This window comes from Merops nubicus, unplaced genomic scaffold (assembly GCF_000691845.1).
Source record: "Merops nubicus isolate BGI_N331 unplaced genomic scaffold, ASM69184v1 scaffold6949, whole genome shotgun sequence".
NCBI lineage: Eukaryota > Metazoa > Chordata > Aves > Coraciiformes > Meropidae > Merops > Merops nubicus.
Window position 1 is genome coordinate 35758 of NW_008630076.1, and position 17643 is coordinate 53400.

General features: G+C 37.3%; 1 protein-coding gene across 1 annotated transcript in view; it reads right to left on the reverse strand.

Annotated features, from left to right (window-relative positions):
- The window catches only part of LOC103779515 (UV-stimulated scaffold protein A-like), a gene marked incomplete at its 5' end in the record, with an annotated part of 33336 nt that extends 23584 nt beyond the window's left edge, over window positions 1-9752 (reverse strand). The window contains 3 exons of the mRNA XM_008947141.1: window positions 5890-6001; window positions 6346-6395; window positions 9582-9752. Coding sequence (XP_008945389.1) covers window positions 5890-6001; window positions 6346-6395; window positions 9582-9752 — 333 coding nt within the window. The remainder of the gene's footprint in view (window positions 1-5889; window positions 6002-6345; window positions 6396-9581) is intronic.
- Window positions 9753-17643: the final 7891 nt, after the last annotated feature.

Here is a 17643-nt window from a genome sequence, read left to right on the forward strand (position 1 = left end):
TGTGTTAACAGCATTCTCCAAATCTGGAAAAAAAGGAATCCAAATTTCATGGGGCAGTGAAATGTAAGTAGGTAACTCTGCCTGTCCTTCCCTCTGCAAAAACTGATGTCAAGTAATACCCACATGTCCTCATTTAGCCTAAATAGTGTAGCTCTAAATCTCCAGTTCAGTTCCTGAGAACTGTGCTTCACACACCCTGAAGTCTGCAGGATTGTTTCCACTGTGGTCTCCACTGAGCTGTTTCTCCTGGTAAAACTGATCTGTGTTCTCCACATGCAGGAAGAATTCCACTGCGAAGTTCCTGAGCTATGGAGACCAGACAAATTACACCAGACTAAAAAGGTATCCTGCTTTTAAAACAGAACCCAGACAAACAGAAATCATTGTAGTAAGGAGAGAAAAAGCTTAAGTATCATTTTTAATTTCCATTTAGCCAGCACATGTATGTTCATTTAGTCATTCAACAGTCTAGCAGAATAGAGAAAAACCTAACTGTGAAAACAAGGGATAATAATTCTGTATCAACTGTATCTGTTAGATGGTTTCATGGAGGAAAAAAGACCAGTATCAAAGCCGTCATTTCTTCACAGGTCAAATTGAGTGGTTTCTATTCTGCCTCATCAACACTTGCATACATGCTCTTTTTGCCATGTTCAGCTTTCAGTCTCTTTATATAAACAGTAAAACACTCTTTTTATGGGAGAAGCTTCATTTAGATATAGGATAAAAGAGCACATCACTATTGTATGCAGCAACTAAACCCACTGTTTTCCTACTTCCTACACCACAAATGAAGGAGATAAATGGAGCTAAGATGGAGTCAGCATAGTGATGTGGTTAGATAACACGTGAGGCTTCAGATTCAGCACCCTTGTTCTCAGCGTGACACAGGTGAAACATGAGCACTTGGCTACACAAACAAAAACATTTACATTTAGAAAATCATTTCTGTTGGGAATAAAAGAATCAGATTCCAATAAGTTAGCAATTAATTTTCCTATTTTTTTTTTTAATCTGTAATGATGATTCTATCACATTCCACATTTCTGAGGCAGTTTTGCTTTTAACTATTGTGTCCCAAGCATCTTGATGAGGCCAGTCAAAAGAATAAAACTTTTAAACCAATATGCATGGAAGTCTGCTGCTTACATACAGATTAGGATATAACTAGTCAATACAAACAAATGTGATTTTCTGAATAAATGCCCTGAAATGTAAGACTTTTACTGCTTCAAATCTGAAAACTCAATCATGCCCAATGCAGTATTTCATTGTTATTTCTAATACAGGCTTTTTAATATTCAGAGAAAAATGCAAAAGCTATAAAATCCCTCCACCTTTAATACATGGTCACAATAGGAAGTTCACTCCTGTTTCTAAAATGACCAGTGAGATCTGCACTAGAATAGCTTGTGTAGTCTGAAGCACTCCTAATTCTCTGTAAAAACCAGGTGGTGGCAACTTCTCTACTAAGGAAATAGTCTGGTTTTTGTACAACTTACTTGTTCAATTGATATTTCATACTAAAAATCAAAAAGCTACTTAACACATAGAAAAGGGATGACCCAGACACCATCAGATGAGGAAAGGCAGTGTGGGGACATGTAACCCACAAAGGTACAGCACTCTGTGATGGGAAGAAGGATAGAAATAACCATTGGGATTTTAGAACTGCAGCTTTAACCCTGCTATGAAAGAAACCACAAGCAGGCTTTAAGATGCACTATGAACCACTGAAGTAACTGTCAGGGACCTAACACTATTTTGGCTTAAGCCTCGAAAACAAGAGAAATAATCGGATTAAGCAGATTTGAAATAATGGTTTGTGTTCTTGACTGTACAGTCATTTCTCACATAATATTGCATAAGGATGAAACACAGTAACTTAAACTGCTTCCATGCTAATATTTCCAAATCAGACAGTTTCCTCAGGTCACCCTTTGTAAAATGGCAAGAGCACTGCCCTGTGCCTCTAAGTAATTCTGCCTAAGTAAGTCCATGAATACACGCACTGAGACACAGACAAGAATTATGAATTGAGAAAACCCATTAGCAGACAACACCTGCTGGAAGTGGGTGCTTTGAGCTAGGTCCCAGAACTGTCTGTTTGCCCATGGAAAAGCACATGTCTCAAGACACATCACTTCCCACATGGCTCAGAGCTCAGCTGCGAGCTATGCCAGGATCACCGCAGGCAGCAAGGAACCTCTCATCCTGGAGAATTCTGTCCATGGCACAAGAATGACCTCAGAAGCTGCACACTTCCATCCCTTACCTTAAAGCTTTAAGCCAACACAACTGACCAGCAAAGGCTGGAATGGGGGAAACCTCAAGTGGAAACATGATTTTTCTCTTCTCCCTGAAGTGAGTAATGGCTCACTTTTTAAGGGGTTAGCAATACCAGCCATCCAAGGGCGTTGGATATAAGCAACATTGGTGCAGAGTGCTGAGAACCAGAGTAATCCTGTGACAATTATTTTCACAGCACTGTTTCTTTTTCAGTCCAGTGTTTCTCTTAAGCAGCACAAGGTAGTTAAAATGGCTCTGTGGGACCACTGCTCTTCTCTGTTGCAGACATCAGGTGCAAGTGTAAATAAGGATTATACAAATGTGAGGTCGTTAAAAGTCTGGTAATGCTAATTTGGCATGACACCCCTAATGGGTTATATCTTCACACTTCAGTTATCTAATCACCTAAATTCTTTTAACAAATTTACATTTCATCTTATACATGGAGATTCAAATTGACTTGTTTAATTCTCCCTCTACCCAAACTGTACCCATGCTCAGTTCATCTTATATATTACATATCATCATCAATTTTGAGATCCTGATCATCAGCTACATATACACAGAGATAATACAACTGTACATGTCTATATACTTTGGCATAAAAAGCTTGCCCTGTTTCTAAGTGTCTCTTTTTTTTAAAACAAACTTTTCAGATCTCAGGAGAACCACAAATACATGTATGCATCATCAGAGAGCATCTCGGCTTGAAATTGACTTTGTTGATACAATACTTCCATTCTACTAGGAGAAGTGAAAGGGAATGAAGTGACTTTTAAACCAATAATTTAAATGTCATGTTTCAATCTATTTCCAGATCCACGTTTTGCAACTTTGTTTTCCTGTTTAGTATAAAAAGTTAATGTGGAGCTGTTCACTTTTCCTGGTTTGGTCAGGCAAAGTAACACCATAAGGAAAAAAGTTTTAAACTGTTCACACTTTTTACATAACACCAAAATTTTATTTTACATGGAAGGTTTAATGTTCCAGTTAGAACATTCCCCTTGCACAGACTTCCATTTTCTTCAATCAGAGTCCTCATGAACTAAATGTGAACTAAACAAATGCAGGAAACCCCCACATGGATTGTATTAAGATAAAGCTAAAGTCACTGCTGTGATAACTACGCTTGCATATGGAACAAAGAACCATATTTAACTAGAGAGCTGGCTGCCTAACAGTCCACTCTTGATGACAACATGCTACTAGGAAATCAATATATTCTTGTGTATTTTAATATGCAAATTCACTTCCCTACATGTGCCACTGGGATGCTTCTTTTCCTTTGTTATGAACACAAGCCAAACAGAATCCAGTGGAGCCAATACAGTTAGTTCTCCATTTTCCTCATGCAGACCTGAGGTAATTACACAGAAGTCTGTTGATTTACACAATAATTGAATGCTGACTTCTGACATAGATTTTGAACTAGTAGATGACCAGTGTTAAGAAAACATAACTTAAGTGTTAAGAAAACACTTAAGTGCACAAAGTTGGAAGAAAGCACATGCTTAAAAGATCACCTGAATTCTTTTCAGGAATTCTGAATTCTTTTCAGACTCCTTCCTGAAGTGAGAGTTTACATAACAACTTTAAATGGCAGCAAGAAAAGCTGAATACCTTCAGGACATCAAGAATGGTTCATTTGTTTCAAAATGTTATTTTTAACACACCATATGAAGAACAGCCAAGTGTGACCATTAGCTCCTGTGTAACTACATGTATACAAAATGAGAGAGTTTTGTTTTCTGATTGGCTTCTTCACTATAATATATTTTTCCATCAGCAGTAAGATATTTCCAATTTGTATTTAAACTAATCTGTTTTATATAGATTTTTTTAAATATCCTTGAGTGGATAGTAGGCTTGTTCTTTTTCTCCTTTTCCACGAGGATGAATTCAAATAGCAATGAAGTATTGTGGTAGTATTACACAAAGGGTGGCAAGATGCTTTTTTTTTTTTTTTTTAAACTGTGTGTCCATGAGGAAGACGAGGGAATAAAGGGAGAGAGGAAAGAGATGGGTACATCACACTTCTAGTGGAAGTTAACAAGTATAAGCAGAACTTTTGCATGTTAGGAATCATGAGACTCTTGTTGAAGGTATGAAAAACACGTATGCTAAGAGTCACACAAAACCAACATAGCAGCTACTTGCTCTCCAGTCTAATCTCAGTGCTCTATATAGTTGCTAATTTCCACATTTTTTTTAAATGGTACGGAGACATCTACCTCCTCCACACAAACTGCAACCAGCCAGTTGGACTTGCTGCAAAGTTCTTGGTGGGGGAACAGATACACAGATAATCAATGCAGGCCTTGCGTCCTACAGTGTCCTGGCAGGTTAAGTCTAGATGGGGTAGATGGACTGGGGCATTAGCAGGACTTCACACCTGGAGATGTCCTTGAACTGAACCCAGCCACGACAGGTTATCATTAGTGATCATCCTTTGCTGTAGGTTGAACGTAGAAGACACTAACAAGGTCACCCAAGCTACATCATCTTGGCTTTACACAGGCACACATCCTTCTTTCAGCAAAAAGAAACGTTTGGCTTACGCAGATAATAGCTGCAGCCTGACTTCTATGATGGAAACCACAGATAAGTTAAAAATAAGCATGAACAGGATTGAAAAAGTCAGCACAGCATCAGTCTTACACGAAATACTCATGGTGAAACGTGGGAGCAAGAAACTTACAGTGTCTGAGGTTTTTAGGTTCTGTGTGATGGCAGCTACCCTCTCCTGCTCTACAATGTACTAAAATCTTCCAAGTCTTAAAATACACAATGCTACACAGATGCAAAGCTACAGACACTTAAGCTAGATGTACAAAGGACATGGAGTAATGCATTGAAATTTGATTATCTGAAGTGAACTTTCCCCCATAACTCCCCTTTCAATTTCACAACATATTAAAAAAAAACCCTTCACAATCTTTAAAAGAATCTTTAGAATCATTAAAAGAAGGTAAGACAAAGATTTTATATCGTCATATGATATGTGCTCAGTGGTTATAATTCTGCACTTGAATGCTGAGCTTCATTTAACATCTTGCGGTAACAACCCAGTGGGGAAAAAAAAAAAACAAAACCCAAAACAACACAAAACCAACAAAACCAGCAATAAACAAAAAAGCAAAAAGCTTTTTTTCTGAGCTGTTTGGCCACCCTACGGTAGGAAGCGGCTGCACACCTCCAACTTCTATTAATGCTGGTGATAGTGAAGAACCTTATCCCATCTCACCAGACTGTCACCAGCATTTCTAATATCGAGGCTCATTTACAGCTTTACTTTGCAATCCCTTCACTCCCAGTAAGTGTTTAGCATGCTTATAAGCACACAGAGTGCTACTTCTGGCTCTAAACTACAGTGGAACATGATGGAATGAAATAAGCTGCTCGTCTCAGTTGCTCTTGCTCCTAGAAAGTATTTGTTTATCTAGGGCCAATCGCTGCTCCCGTGTCCATGTAATGACTTCCTCATAGCAGTCAGAGATTACCCACACCGCTGATCACTTTATTACTTAGAATGGCTGTTTATTTACCTTAGTGCAGCAGTAACATGCAGGGATAAAGCTTGTCACAGCTGGGCAAACTCACCATATTCCTTACGCAGGTGGTCTGGAATGTGGGGCTCATAACCTTCCTTCTCAGGGACCTCCACAAATTCATCTTCATCCTCGTCGTCATCATCGTCATCCGAGGCTTTCATCTACAGAGATATTGTTTTGGTCTTTTTTTTTTTTTTTTAAATGTGAAGACTGCTTTTCATTTCCCTTCACAGTGAAAATATTTTACAGACGTTTTGATAGCCCTACTGAGACTGCTCTATGTCAAAAGTATTTCCCTAATTATGTATTTAATCTTGATCTAAGATTAGGCCTTTGCTTAACATTTTATCTCTAAAGCCATACTCTGTCCTAAGGGCTTCTTTAAAGCCCCTTTTATCCATTAGAACACTTGCAGTTGGTGAAGTCTGAGAAAGTGTGAAGCTATAAGACAAGAACAAAAAAATCTTAAAATAACATCAAGATTTTGACTTAATGAGGAAATTACAGCCATATCTCGTTTCCTTAGGTTGACTTTAGCTGCACCTAGTTTGTGGTCTGTTAAATAATGTCACAACTGGTTAAAAGCTCAAAACCAGAGCGGGCAAACAGAAGGAGAAGGTGATGGACTGGCAAGCTAATACTAACCAAAGTAAGAAGATAATACAGATCTGTGTACTACAGCATTTCACTGTGTTTCATCATGACACCTCTAAAAATAATCTGATACACTTATTTCTTTAATTTGGTACATCCTAACCATTCACACTGTTAGCCTGCACAGACTGCTATGGTCTAAACCAACAAAATAGGATGTTTTAAATGTGCACTTGGTCTACATTGCAGTCTGAAACTGAATATCTATGACTAAATGAAAAATAAAAACAGAGTTCCTAATCAAGGCAATTCATTAATGTAAAAGGGTTCTTCTGTTTCATTTCAGCTAGGTACTACTCTGCATGTGCCAGCAAGTCTCTACTTTTTTTTTTTCTAAGCTTGTTTCATAGCTGAAATGAGTTTTTTCTTCTATACTACACATAAGCTAAAAGAATCTGTGCTACCTCAGACATGGCCTATACTATCAAAACTTTAAAACAGCAAATGCCAAATACACTAAAAAGGCAGCAATGATGGAGGCTTGATTTCCTTTGCTCACCTTGGCAGTCACCTAATTCTGAAAAACAACACAATTAGCACATCACTGTATGCTTGTCATGCACCTTTACAAGTTTAGGAAACAATAAGGGTATCCACTAAAACCAGCCTCACCACAGGCTATCACTTTTTCAACTTCACTGCAGCAAGCCAAAGCAGTAGATAAGGAATTGTACCATTTTTACTATTTGCAGCCACATTCTTTACTTCTCTTATTGCACCTGACTTACATTGATATTCATATCAACTACCCATGGCTACAAGCACCGGAGGATACTGCAGGTTTTGCCTGCAGCAGAATTTTCCCAATTTAATTCACTGCTCTAATCGTGTGTCACACAGCTGCACAGCTGAGTTCCTTTAAACCATACACATACTCTGAAGCCAAAAACCCTAGAAATCAACCTTGGTTTACTGAATGCAGTTAAAAATTTAAAATAAATCATTAAAAAATGAGCATTTCTTTTTGGTCAGTACTACTTGTAAGCTGGACTGAACAGATTTCTAACAAAGATCATTAATTGATATTAATACACATTTATACACTTTAACATATAACGAATGGATGGTAAAAGTTAGAAGTACAATTCTTTCCTTTGTTTAAAAAAATTACTTAGACTTAGGAAGGCTGCAGTTCCAGTGGAAAAAAAGAAAAAAGATTTACTGTCCTGAAGAATAGATTTACTACTGCATTCTTACCAGAGAACACCTAATCAGTCAATTTTAAAATAAAGTTTCACCATAATCATGCTGAAAAGTACCCTGCTGCCAAAGATAGGTAACAACCACAACTTAGTCCCTCCAGCCCTATGACCACTACCTGGAGAGCTGACAGAGCTGCCAACCTCCAGGCTATGCTGGAGGCTCCTGCACCCTAGGATTTTTGTTTCCCCACTGCAATCACTTTCCCTTTTCTGAAGGAAAGAAGGAATTCATTCCTTACCCAGCATGGCCAAGACAGATGCATGCTGAACCTGACCTCCACAGCAGAAACCAAAATAGAGTTCTAACGCAAAGGGTCAAATATTCTACCACTAACCACAAACTTGCAAAGGCACTAGACATGAAAGAACACCTGTGTTACACTGCAACCTTTAGAAGACCTTCCCAATGGCCGTTAGAAAGAAAAACATCATCAGGTTTTGTCCTCTGCACAATGAAAGGCTAGAGATTGAAGAGAGGTCAGTTTGTATTTTGGTTTCAAAATTCTGCTGGTGTTGTCATCCCTTCTTTAGCTTAGAGGGGGCTGTTTAATAAGTTCAGAAATAAAACCCACTTCTAATTCTCTAGCTAGAAGCAGCACAACATCATATTTTCCACTTTAGCTATGAAAAAAAAAAGACTTTGCCAAGCTAAAACTTACCATAGATGATCCTCATCTACAGCTTTCTGCCACGGTGTAAAAGCTGACTTACTTTCACATTATAAAACATGGAAAGTAAATTCAATATTTCCACAGCTTTTACTCAGGAGTACTTTGTAAACAAATAAACAGCAACAGGTTTAAGGAATTGAGAAATAATGTCAAACTAGTAAAAGAAAGAAAACTCAGTTCAGACCCATCATTTAACTTAAATTGACAGATTACACCTGAAGTATCCGTGGGTATAGTCCAGGCACTCACGCGCATGGCATATCTGAGAGGACCAGAAAGAGTTCAGCAGAGTACTATCTTTAATTGAAATTTCTCCCAATTTGTTCACGTGTTGCTGGAGGCACGTAGCTCTCTGTACATTAATATACTAAAAATTCTCTGGGCTTCATTAATCCTCAACTTGAAAACTGCTTTAAAAGCAACTTTGCTGTACTACCTGCATGGCCTAAAACTTTAAAGCACGTGAAAAGCCTGGCAGAGAAAAGGCATAATCAGATGCAAATTCACTTTGTTTAGGTACAACCCATGAACTGTGCATTCAAGTACTATAGAAAACATTAATCATAAGAAACTGTAATTTTTGTTATCAGTCTAACACTAATCAAAAGGGAAACCTGTCACTACCGCTGACCTGTGAAACGTCCCAATTATACTCTTTGGAAATGACAGGAGCACTTAACTTCCTCACTGAGTAAATGACGACGATCAATCAAGTTTGAATAACAATGAGCCACGGAGCTGAAAATTATTTTTTGTATAGAATCTACCCAGGAATTTATGAAAGGTGAAAAGCAACCCAAGGTTTTAGGGGCATTATGGCTTTCAGCTAGTGCAGTGCATATCAAACACTAAACAGAATTTATGTGTTTTAATTTTCTAAAAGGTAGATGTGGACTTGGTGCTACAATGCATAACATATAGTGCCAGATTTTAAATATGGGGGTCATTTTCATAAAATATTATGCTTATTGTTCACACCCTTGAATTTCCCTGGGGTCTTCTATTAAATTTAGATTTCCTGTAAGAAAAATTAACTGCTTAGCTAACTATAAGGAATTAAGCCTCCTTTTTCCTTCAAACAAACAAAGTCTTTTATTTTTATATAATTTTTAACAAGATAACTTGTTTTCTTTCTACTTTAAAATATTGAAGTAATCACTGGTGAAAATCCAAAAAGTTGCATGGCAGTAGTAGGTGCTTGTATCTCAATTTACTTAATTCCAGTGGTACTTCATCAGAACTATCCCATTTATGCTGGTTTGTTCCATTCTCTTTTGACAGAAAGGAGGAGAGCTCATGGGCAACGTTATTAGTCAGAAAAGTATAGTTTATTTTTTTTTTTTTAATTTCACTTTTCAAATATGAAGAAAGCTCCAAAGCAAGCTCTACAGAAGCAGTATGAAAGTTCAGCTGCCTATTTTCTACTTTTCTACTATAGGCAAACTTTTTTTCAGTCAATTCAAAAAACCCCAACACATTTCAATCAGAATAAATAAATATTTAAGACAACGTATTGAGTGGCAGAATTAGCAAATTATAAGCTTTTAGGAAAGAGTTGTTAGGAACGTGCAAACAAGAGGAACAAGAATATATAAAACCAAGCAATGTGCCGTTTCTAGTGTGCCATGTCTCAAGTATAAGCTCAAGTGATAAATACTACAACTCAAAGCTTTTCTTGTAGTGTACAGAATTAAGTACATCTGAGATAAGTAGTCACATAACTGCTTGTTTCTCAATAACCTGTCAAAGGATGTGGGGAAAAAAAGGTCCTGTTCTCAAATCTGTTCTCATTATCAGGTGATAGGAGGAAAGTCACTAATACAGTTTGCAGTCTTATCTGAGCCCAAGGGTGAACTCTCCTCTCTCTGTCACTAGAGGATGGTCTATCTGAAGGGAGACCAAATAGATCCCAGGCATCAGAGGCTACCTGCACCATCAGTACTCCTCAAGTTGCATGGAGAAGGGAAGTTTTTCCACACAGTGTTAATCTTCTCTATAATGCTGGCATTTACTTCTTTATTCCTTTATCTAAATGAATCATGCTTTTGCAAAACTAGGTGGTTTTTTGTTTGGTTTGGTTTTGGTTTTGTTTTTTAAATGTGGTAGTATTCCTGACTAGATATATCACTGTGAGAGGAAACAGGATTTAGGTAGACAATTTCCAGATTCTTGGGCTGAACATATCTGCATTTGAAAATAAAGTAGAAAAAAAAAAAAGTAGAAAATATACATACGTTACTTTTATTGTAATCAGAGTTAGTACAATGACTCCTCAGCTCCATTTTCATTAAAACTGAAAATAGTGCTGACTTTTCCAGCTACACAAGTGCAATCAAACCATTTGCTCCTGAATGCATTAAAAAAACCTTGAAAATACAGATGCTTCCTTATCAGTCTCCATCCTATTAAAAATACTGAAAACAAAAATTGGAAGCCAGTAGAAATGCAATCGTATCTTCTACTTCAGAGTCAATGCTCCAAGAGCCTCCAGCTGTTAGTGTAGCTCAGTGCAACCACAGCTCCTCCATCCCAACCCGTAATAACGGCAATAAAACCCCTCCACTCACCACACAACACTTGGAAGGATGTAAAGAAAAGCCCTTGGTCCTTTTCCCAGTTTTATACAAATTGATTGCTACATTCTGTTAGGGGGATTTTGAAACCTGAGCCTCTGCCACCATAATTAAAGCAAGCAATAAAACGACTAAAATATACAAAGCAATCAGTTTATAGGACTAGATGTAGAGCAGTTACTAATTATTATAGAAAAAGAAGGCAGAGAAAAGATAGCACATGAAGAAGTCACATCCACTTACTAAAACACCACTCACAAACTACAGCTGGGACCATCAAATAAATTTTGCATGGTCTAATTAACTTGGTTTGCAATCTCAATTACTTTTCACCCAAGAAATCACTTTTGTTCAGTTTTATGTGTGTCTGTTTCCCTTTTTAAAAAAAAAATGATGTAAGGCATCCTCAGACAAGTGAACTCTAAACTTCATTTGTCTTTCAGCAGGCTTGATGGCTATGCATTTAAAAACCCATTCTATCTTATAAACTAAAAATTAAATGTACTCAGCTGTGATGGTCGTCATTGCATCTGCTATTTATATGCTAATACCCTCACTGGAAGATCTTGCAAATTATTCCACCATGCCAATATCTCATGTGCATCTACTCAAAGCCAACTAAATATTTTTCTAGAGGCAGGAGATTTTGGTTAGGGAACCAGAATATTTATCGCCTTAGAACCTAGTTAAAGGGGCAACCTTAAGCAAATACATTTTTCATTTGATCACAACACAAAATAGGCTTCAGTCATCTTAAATGAAATTTGCAAGCAAACAGTGACTGGGTAAAAATAATTTCTTCAGTGCCACTAACAGAAACTGAAGTCAAACAGTGTATTTTGCATGTAAGGATTTTTACAGTTTCCTCTTTTCCCATCCTTTGACATTATCCAGCACAGGATGATATGGAAGTAAATGCTGGCATTTTGACAGATTTCACAATCACACTTGAGTTTTCCTGTGTGCAACACAAGGAAAACAAACTACTAAAAGAGCTGTATTTATAAGGAACTCCCACAATGCTCTCCCTCCCCTTTGGCTCCATGATCTGAGCATAAATTCAAACCTAGGTGACTGCAAATTAGATATGTGGTCCAGACAAATCACATTTTATGTTCACCAGTAAAAGTATCACTATTCATTCTATTTGTAGTTGCTCAACAGCACATAGGTTACTTGGCCAGGCTGACTTCTATTTAGGAATGCACTTTTCACACTATTTCTTAACCTCCAGAAGTTAGTAAAAATGCTTGAAGAGTTCCAGCCCAACAGCTAGCCCCAGTGCAGTGCTGGAGGACCAGCACACCTTGTTCCAAATTGCTTTAGCAATATAAACTACCCAATGAACCAGTTCTTCTTTAAAGCAAAGTATACTAGCTAGCATCTGTGAGGACTGTTGCAGTCCTGCAGGTGCAAGCTTGAGGCTTACTCAAGACTTGCAACAGAAACTTGCTACAGGACTTGTGCCAAGGTCCCCTGCGTCCCACCTGGTGATAAACAGAGCTTGGATTTGTACATTGGAAAGTCAAGAGTCGTGAGGCACACTGCACAAAACCTGTATCACCTCGTGTTACCAGCTCTGGACCCTAGCAGGCTCAACGTCCCAGGTAAGCTTAGGTGGCATTTTAATAAAAAGCAGTAAAAATTTACTCAGAAACCAGTAAGTCTTAGGGCACAGTTAAAAAAAAACCTTAGATCTTAATGAACCACTCTTCAGAAGAAATCAGTATGTCAAATACACCAAATGGACTAGCATGTGCATTTACTGTTTCACAGAGGACAGCAAATAAAGCTAGTTTGGAAAACTGGTGCATTTAAGAAAACTACCTCAAAAGATATTGCAAGGCAGGTTTAGTACTACTTTAGCAGTAACCACTTAAGATGTATCCTCAGATATATTTTAATACCACACTACTTGGGCTCCTACCATCCTCCAAAATCAACATTGCTTGGCTGCACAAATACTCTAAAACCTCAAGAATGTACATTAAAAAGGCTAAGTTCTCTTGCATTATCCAGCTTTTCCATAAAATAAACACCACATTCAGGGTAGGTGTAATAGTTTTATTTAAACCACAAAAGATCTCCAGGTCTAACAATGCCTTTCTTTTCCGTGCACCCCAGAAAGCTCAAACAGAAGTCTGCTACCCTTCAGTATTAAAGCTAATAAAGTTCCCCAACGTAAAAAAAAACCACAAATGACTCCTACAATTTGTGCTGACCACCCACATTTGATACCTATATTTAATTTGTTTCATCTAAAGTGACTGTAGTGTCGGTCCCTTAAATGTCTTCATGTAATATTTATACAAAAATGAAGGTTATGTCTCACCATTAGAAGTACAGGGATGTACTTCTCCCATGCAGAAGTAGACACTTCAGGCACAACAACTAATTACACAGTAAGAAAGAATATTTTTTTAACAGTATTGTCTGGAATGTTTTTTTCATCCCATTTTTCATTCACACTGGGAGACGAGCTAATGACATATTACTCCATCAGTCTGAGTCCTCTGATTTAAGACTGACCTTCATAATGAGGTCTGCATTACCTGAGTTTATTCAGTTGCTGAAAGGGAGAGTCTCACTATCTGAGCTTAATGCTGCTACAGAAATCTTCTCTGGATTAGGCTGCAGTTAGCTCAGGTCCTTGCTGCAACAGGAGCTCTGTCACTGGCACAAGGGAAGGGCTGGAAACCACCACAGGAGCAAATAGGGACAGGATGATCCCTTTTGATTGCTGCTCATGTCTAGACCATCTTTAAGCCAACCACAACATCACTACCAAAATATTTAAGCTGCTCCCCTGTTCAGCTCTCAGGAGTACTCAAACACCAACCCGTACAAAAAAAACACCTGCTAAGAAGCAGATTTGGTAACCACACAACACACTAAGAAACACCTGATAGAATTCCATTTTTAATGTTTCAGGAAATGTAAAATGGATGAAATAATTCTAACAAAAGAAGAAGAGGCAAGCATGAAATAGTGTTGCACACATTTCCCAGTGCCTTCAAAACTAAACTTGGTTTCTTCTTTACCCATGGATAATAGTAAGGAAACTCTGTAAAGTGCCTGCTCAGTTTTTCATTCATCTAAACATAAAAAGAGGTTCAAAGGCTGAGGTGTGATGAAGCCAATGAAGCTACAAGCCAAGTGCTGTGAAAACATGTTTCGAGCCCATGCTCAGACAGGAATGTACCCAGAGCAGAGTCCCCAAGATGTTTTCCATTCCTAAAAGCAGTAGGAAAACTCATTTTTGTCAATCTTCAGGAAGAAAGCAGCTGTCATATAGCCACAGTTAAGGTTACAAGTGTTGCCCTGAACAGGCACTACATGTGAACTACTCCTCCTTTCTTCTTTCCAGACATTGTTCCCTGCACATTAGTCCAGATGAAATTGTTTAAAGCCATTGCTTAAGGCTGTAGGGAGGTCCAGAACCAGCTATGAGCTATGCAGAATCCATTTCTGCACCAAAAAGTTGTTTTATAGTCTGATAATTCAAAGGTCAACCAAAAATGCCTCTTTCTTTCCCTCTCCACAGTGAAGTCTTTAGGTTTACCAGAGCTTTTCAGCTAGTCCAAGTTATCTATCTGATGTGGAAGAGTATACCTATGACCCTTGGTCATATTTTAGGCAACATTTTGACTTAAAATTTTTATGATTCAGAGCCCTATACATGATAAAATCTAAATTTTAGAGTGGAGAGGGGAGGGAATTCTTATTACTAGTAATTTTCTTTTAGAAATTTTAGGAAACATGATTTTCATCTAAAAGGTGATATAACAAGATTCCCATTAGCACTCACTAATGGAAGAAGTCCTACTGCACTTGATGGATTACCACCTATCACACAGATCAGATCAAAATCATGCCACTAAAACTTGGCATCCACCACCAACATCCAGCACCATATATGCCCCTGTTTCATGATACAGCCTACACAGACATATACTGTAAAATCAGTAACTAAATTGCAGCTTACTTCAATGATCACATTTATGAATGAAACTCAACTGCACATTTGCTAAAAATTATTTCAGATGCTGTATTTTTAAACAGATAAGTATACATCTCAATTAAATAAACTTAATTACAGGCAAGCCAACAAAATATTCTACACAAGACACACATAATCTTATATATATACACACCTAGCTGTGGACTTTAGGCTTTAAGATATCTTTAGATGTGAATAAACTGACTTCACTGCATCAATTAAATTTATATGCATTACTACGTGTTCCAAGCCTGAAAATTTTCTTCCTTTTCCCTTTTTATAAATACACATTTAGCTATGTACCTTTATGACCCTCACAGACACAGTCAATTCACTTCAATACAGTTTCCCCTCAAAGTAGGATAGATAAAAAACAGGAAGAAAATTTTTTATCTACTACCCACAGAGGACACACTGCTCAGTATTCACAGACGAATCAAGGGAGATGACCCTTTGGCCTGAAAAACTTAAATACTTAACATAAGGGTTAACTTGATGATAGAGACATCCTACTTTATGTTACACTCTATTAGAAGAGCTCCAAATTGCATTGTGCGACCTGCGCATCAGATAGGGACCAGAGGTCGTCACACTGACAACTTTAAGAATTCATGGCTAGATCTGCATAACAAGATATTGTTAATAACTTTGTTATTAAACCAGGCTGCACAGCCAGTGCAAAGCATAAAATACACCACAGCAATATTAATGCTCAAGAACAGAAAAAAAACACCAAACCCATCACACTAGCCAATCAGACACCTTAAAAAGAAAGTGATGTTTTGAGGGTTAATTTTACAGTGGTTTGGTTTATATCAGTTCTACGTCCTAATAAGACTTAAAAACCCTGAAAGCTCTTTGAGCTGATAAGTAGTTGCAAAAGAGATGTTTCACACAGATAGAATTAATTATATGATGGTCAAAATGTGGGAGAAGGTAAGAGGAAGCATAAGCACCTCTATGACTTATTTAATATTTTGTGTTTACTTTTACCTTTACGGTCGACCTGTCTTTTTTTTTTTTAATAAATATTAGTTAGACACAAAAAATACTTAAAATGTTGACTGGGCTACTACTCTTACCACAGAAATGTTATTAAACTTTATTTATTCTGAACATACTGCATGCTAATGCTGTATACAATCTGATCAAGGGCATCTTTAGGTATAATGCTGATTTAATTATCAAATATTCTTATATTTCTCTTAAGTTTTAGAAAACATACTAATAATCAACTTCAAGCTACTAATCAACATTAAACACTCCTGGTTTTCAAAGGGCAACTTTGTTAAGAGTCAAAGTTTTCATTTACATACAATTTCAAAGCATCACCTGAAGAAAAAACTTATTTGATAAAGGTGTCTCTCTTGCTCCTTGGTCTATTTTAGCAGATGTGCATTCAGGCATGCTGAGGGAGCACTAAGGACCACTACATACCCCCACAGAAGAAACATTTTAGTGAAAAAACAACTTCACTAAAATGAAGAGAAAAAAAATAAGGATGTGAGTACAAGAAGCTGTCATAGAAAGCAGTAAGATGGGCTGGATTCTCCATGGCTACAGAAAGAAGCAGAAAGAGAAAACAACACAGCCTTTGCTTTGATCTAAAATTCAAGTGAAACTTTTTTTTTTTTAAAACAGCAGCACTAAAAGACAGAAGAGAGCTGGTTATAAAGCTATTAAATGATTAGGTTGAAATAACTCATTAGCACTGATAAAATGCCAGGCTGTATATGAAGATATAGGAAAAAAGAATAATCTTGCAGCCAAGCAACTGGCAGAACTCTTGGCTTAATTTATTACATATTAAATTTTAATCTTTCTGTGCATTAAAATACTTTAAGACTAAATTATGACTAGCAAATATTTCACTTGTAAATATAATTTTTAACAATTTTCTGGTGTTATTCTTTCAGAAAAAAAAATAATTGTTTGTGTTGCAGTAAGGTTTGGGGACCAGATCAGGTTCTGGACAACACAAGGACAGTCTTCTCCAAATCTAATTATTAATGGCATTATTGAATTCAACCAGATGTTTCACATGGATAAAATTAAGTACATGAATAAATCAAGATCCAAGCACATGCTTAGATTTGACAGAAGATAAGGAAAGGTGAAACAAAAAGTAATGAAGACAGTTAATTAAAAACTGTATATACATAGTGTTAATACAACCAGGAATTAAAAATTCAAAATGTAATAAGCCTGTTAGACAATAATTTTGCTGACAGACAAATGAGCAAGATGTTTCCCACATCATATCATCTACTAGCTTCTCTCTCTGGCCAAGTTTTAGCCAGCCTAAGTAGTAAATCATTTTATGGCTTCCCAAAGGTAGCTAAATAAGAGATAAATATACTCACAGTGTACAAAATAAGTTATGAATTGAAATTTAGTTCTTTAGCTATGAGAACTTCGAATATTATCCTAATGGATAATGCTTTATGGAAACGATGTAAGTGAACAGTAGCTGCGCGTGATATAAAATACAGTACACGCTTGTCCTCTTTATAACTTTTAAAATTGCAAGACCATTTGCATTGTTTAAACGCCAATCTCGGCCAATAGGTCCAGCGGCACCTCTCTAATAATTAACCTAATCAGAGTCAAGAAGCCGCTCGGGGTGCCTGCGGTGTGTTGCTGTGGTAGGCGCCCCCGCAGGCGCGGGCCGAGCCGCCGGCTGGCTGTGGGCAGAGGCGGGGG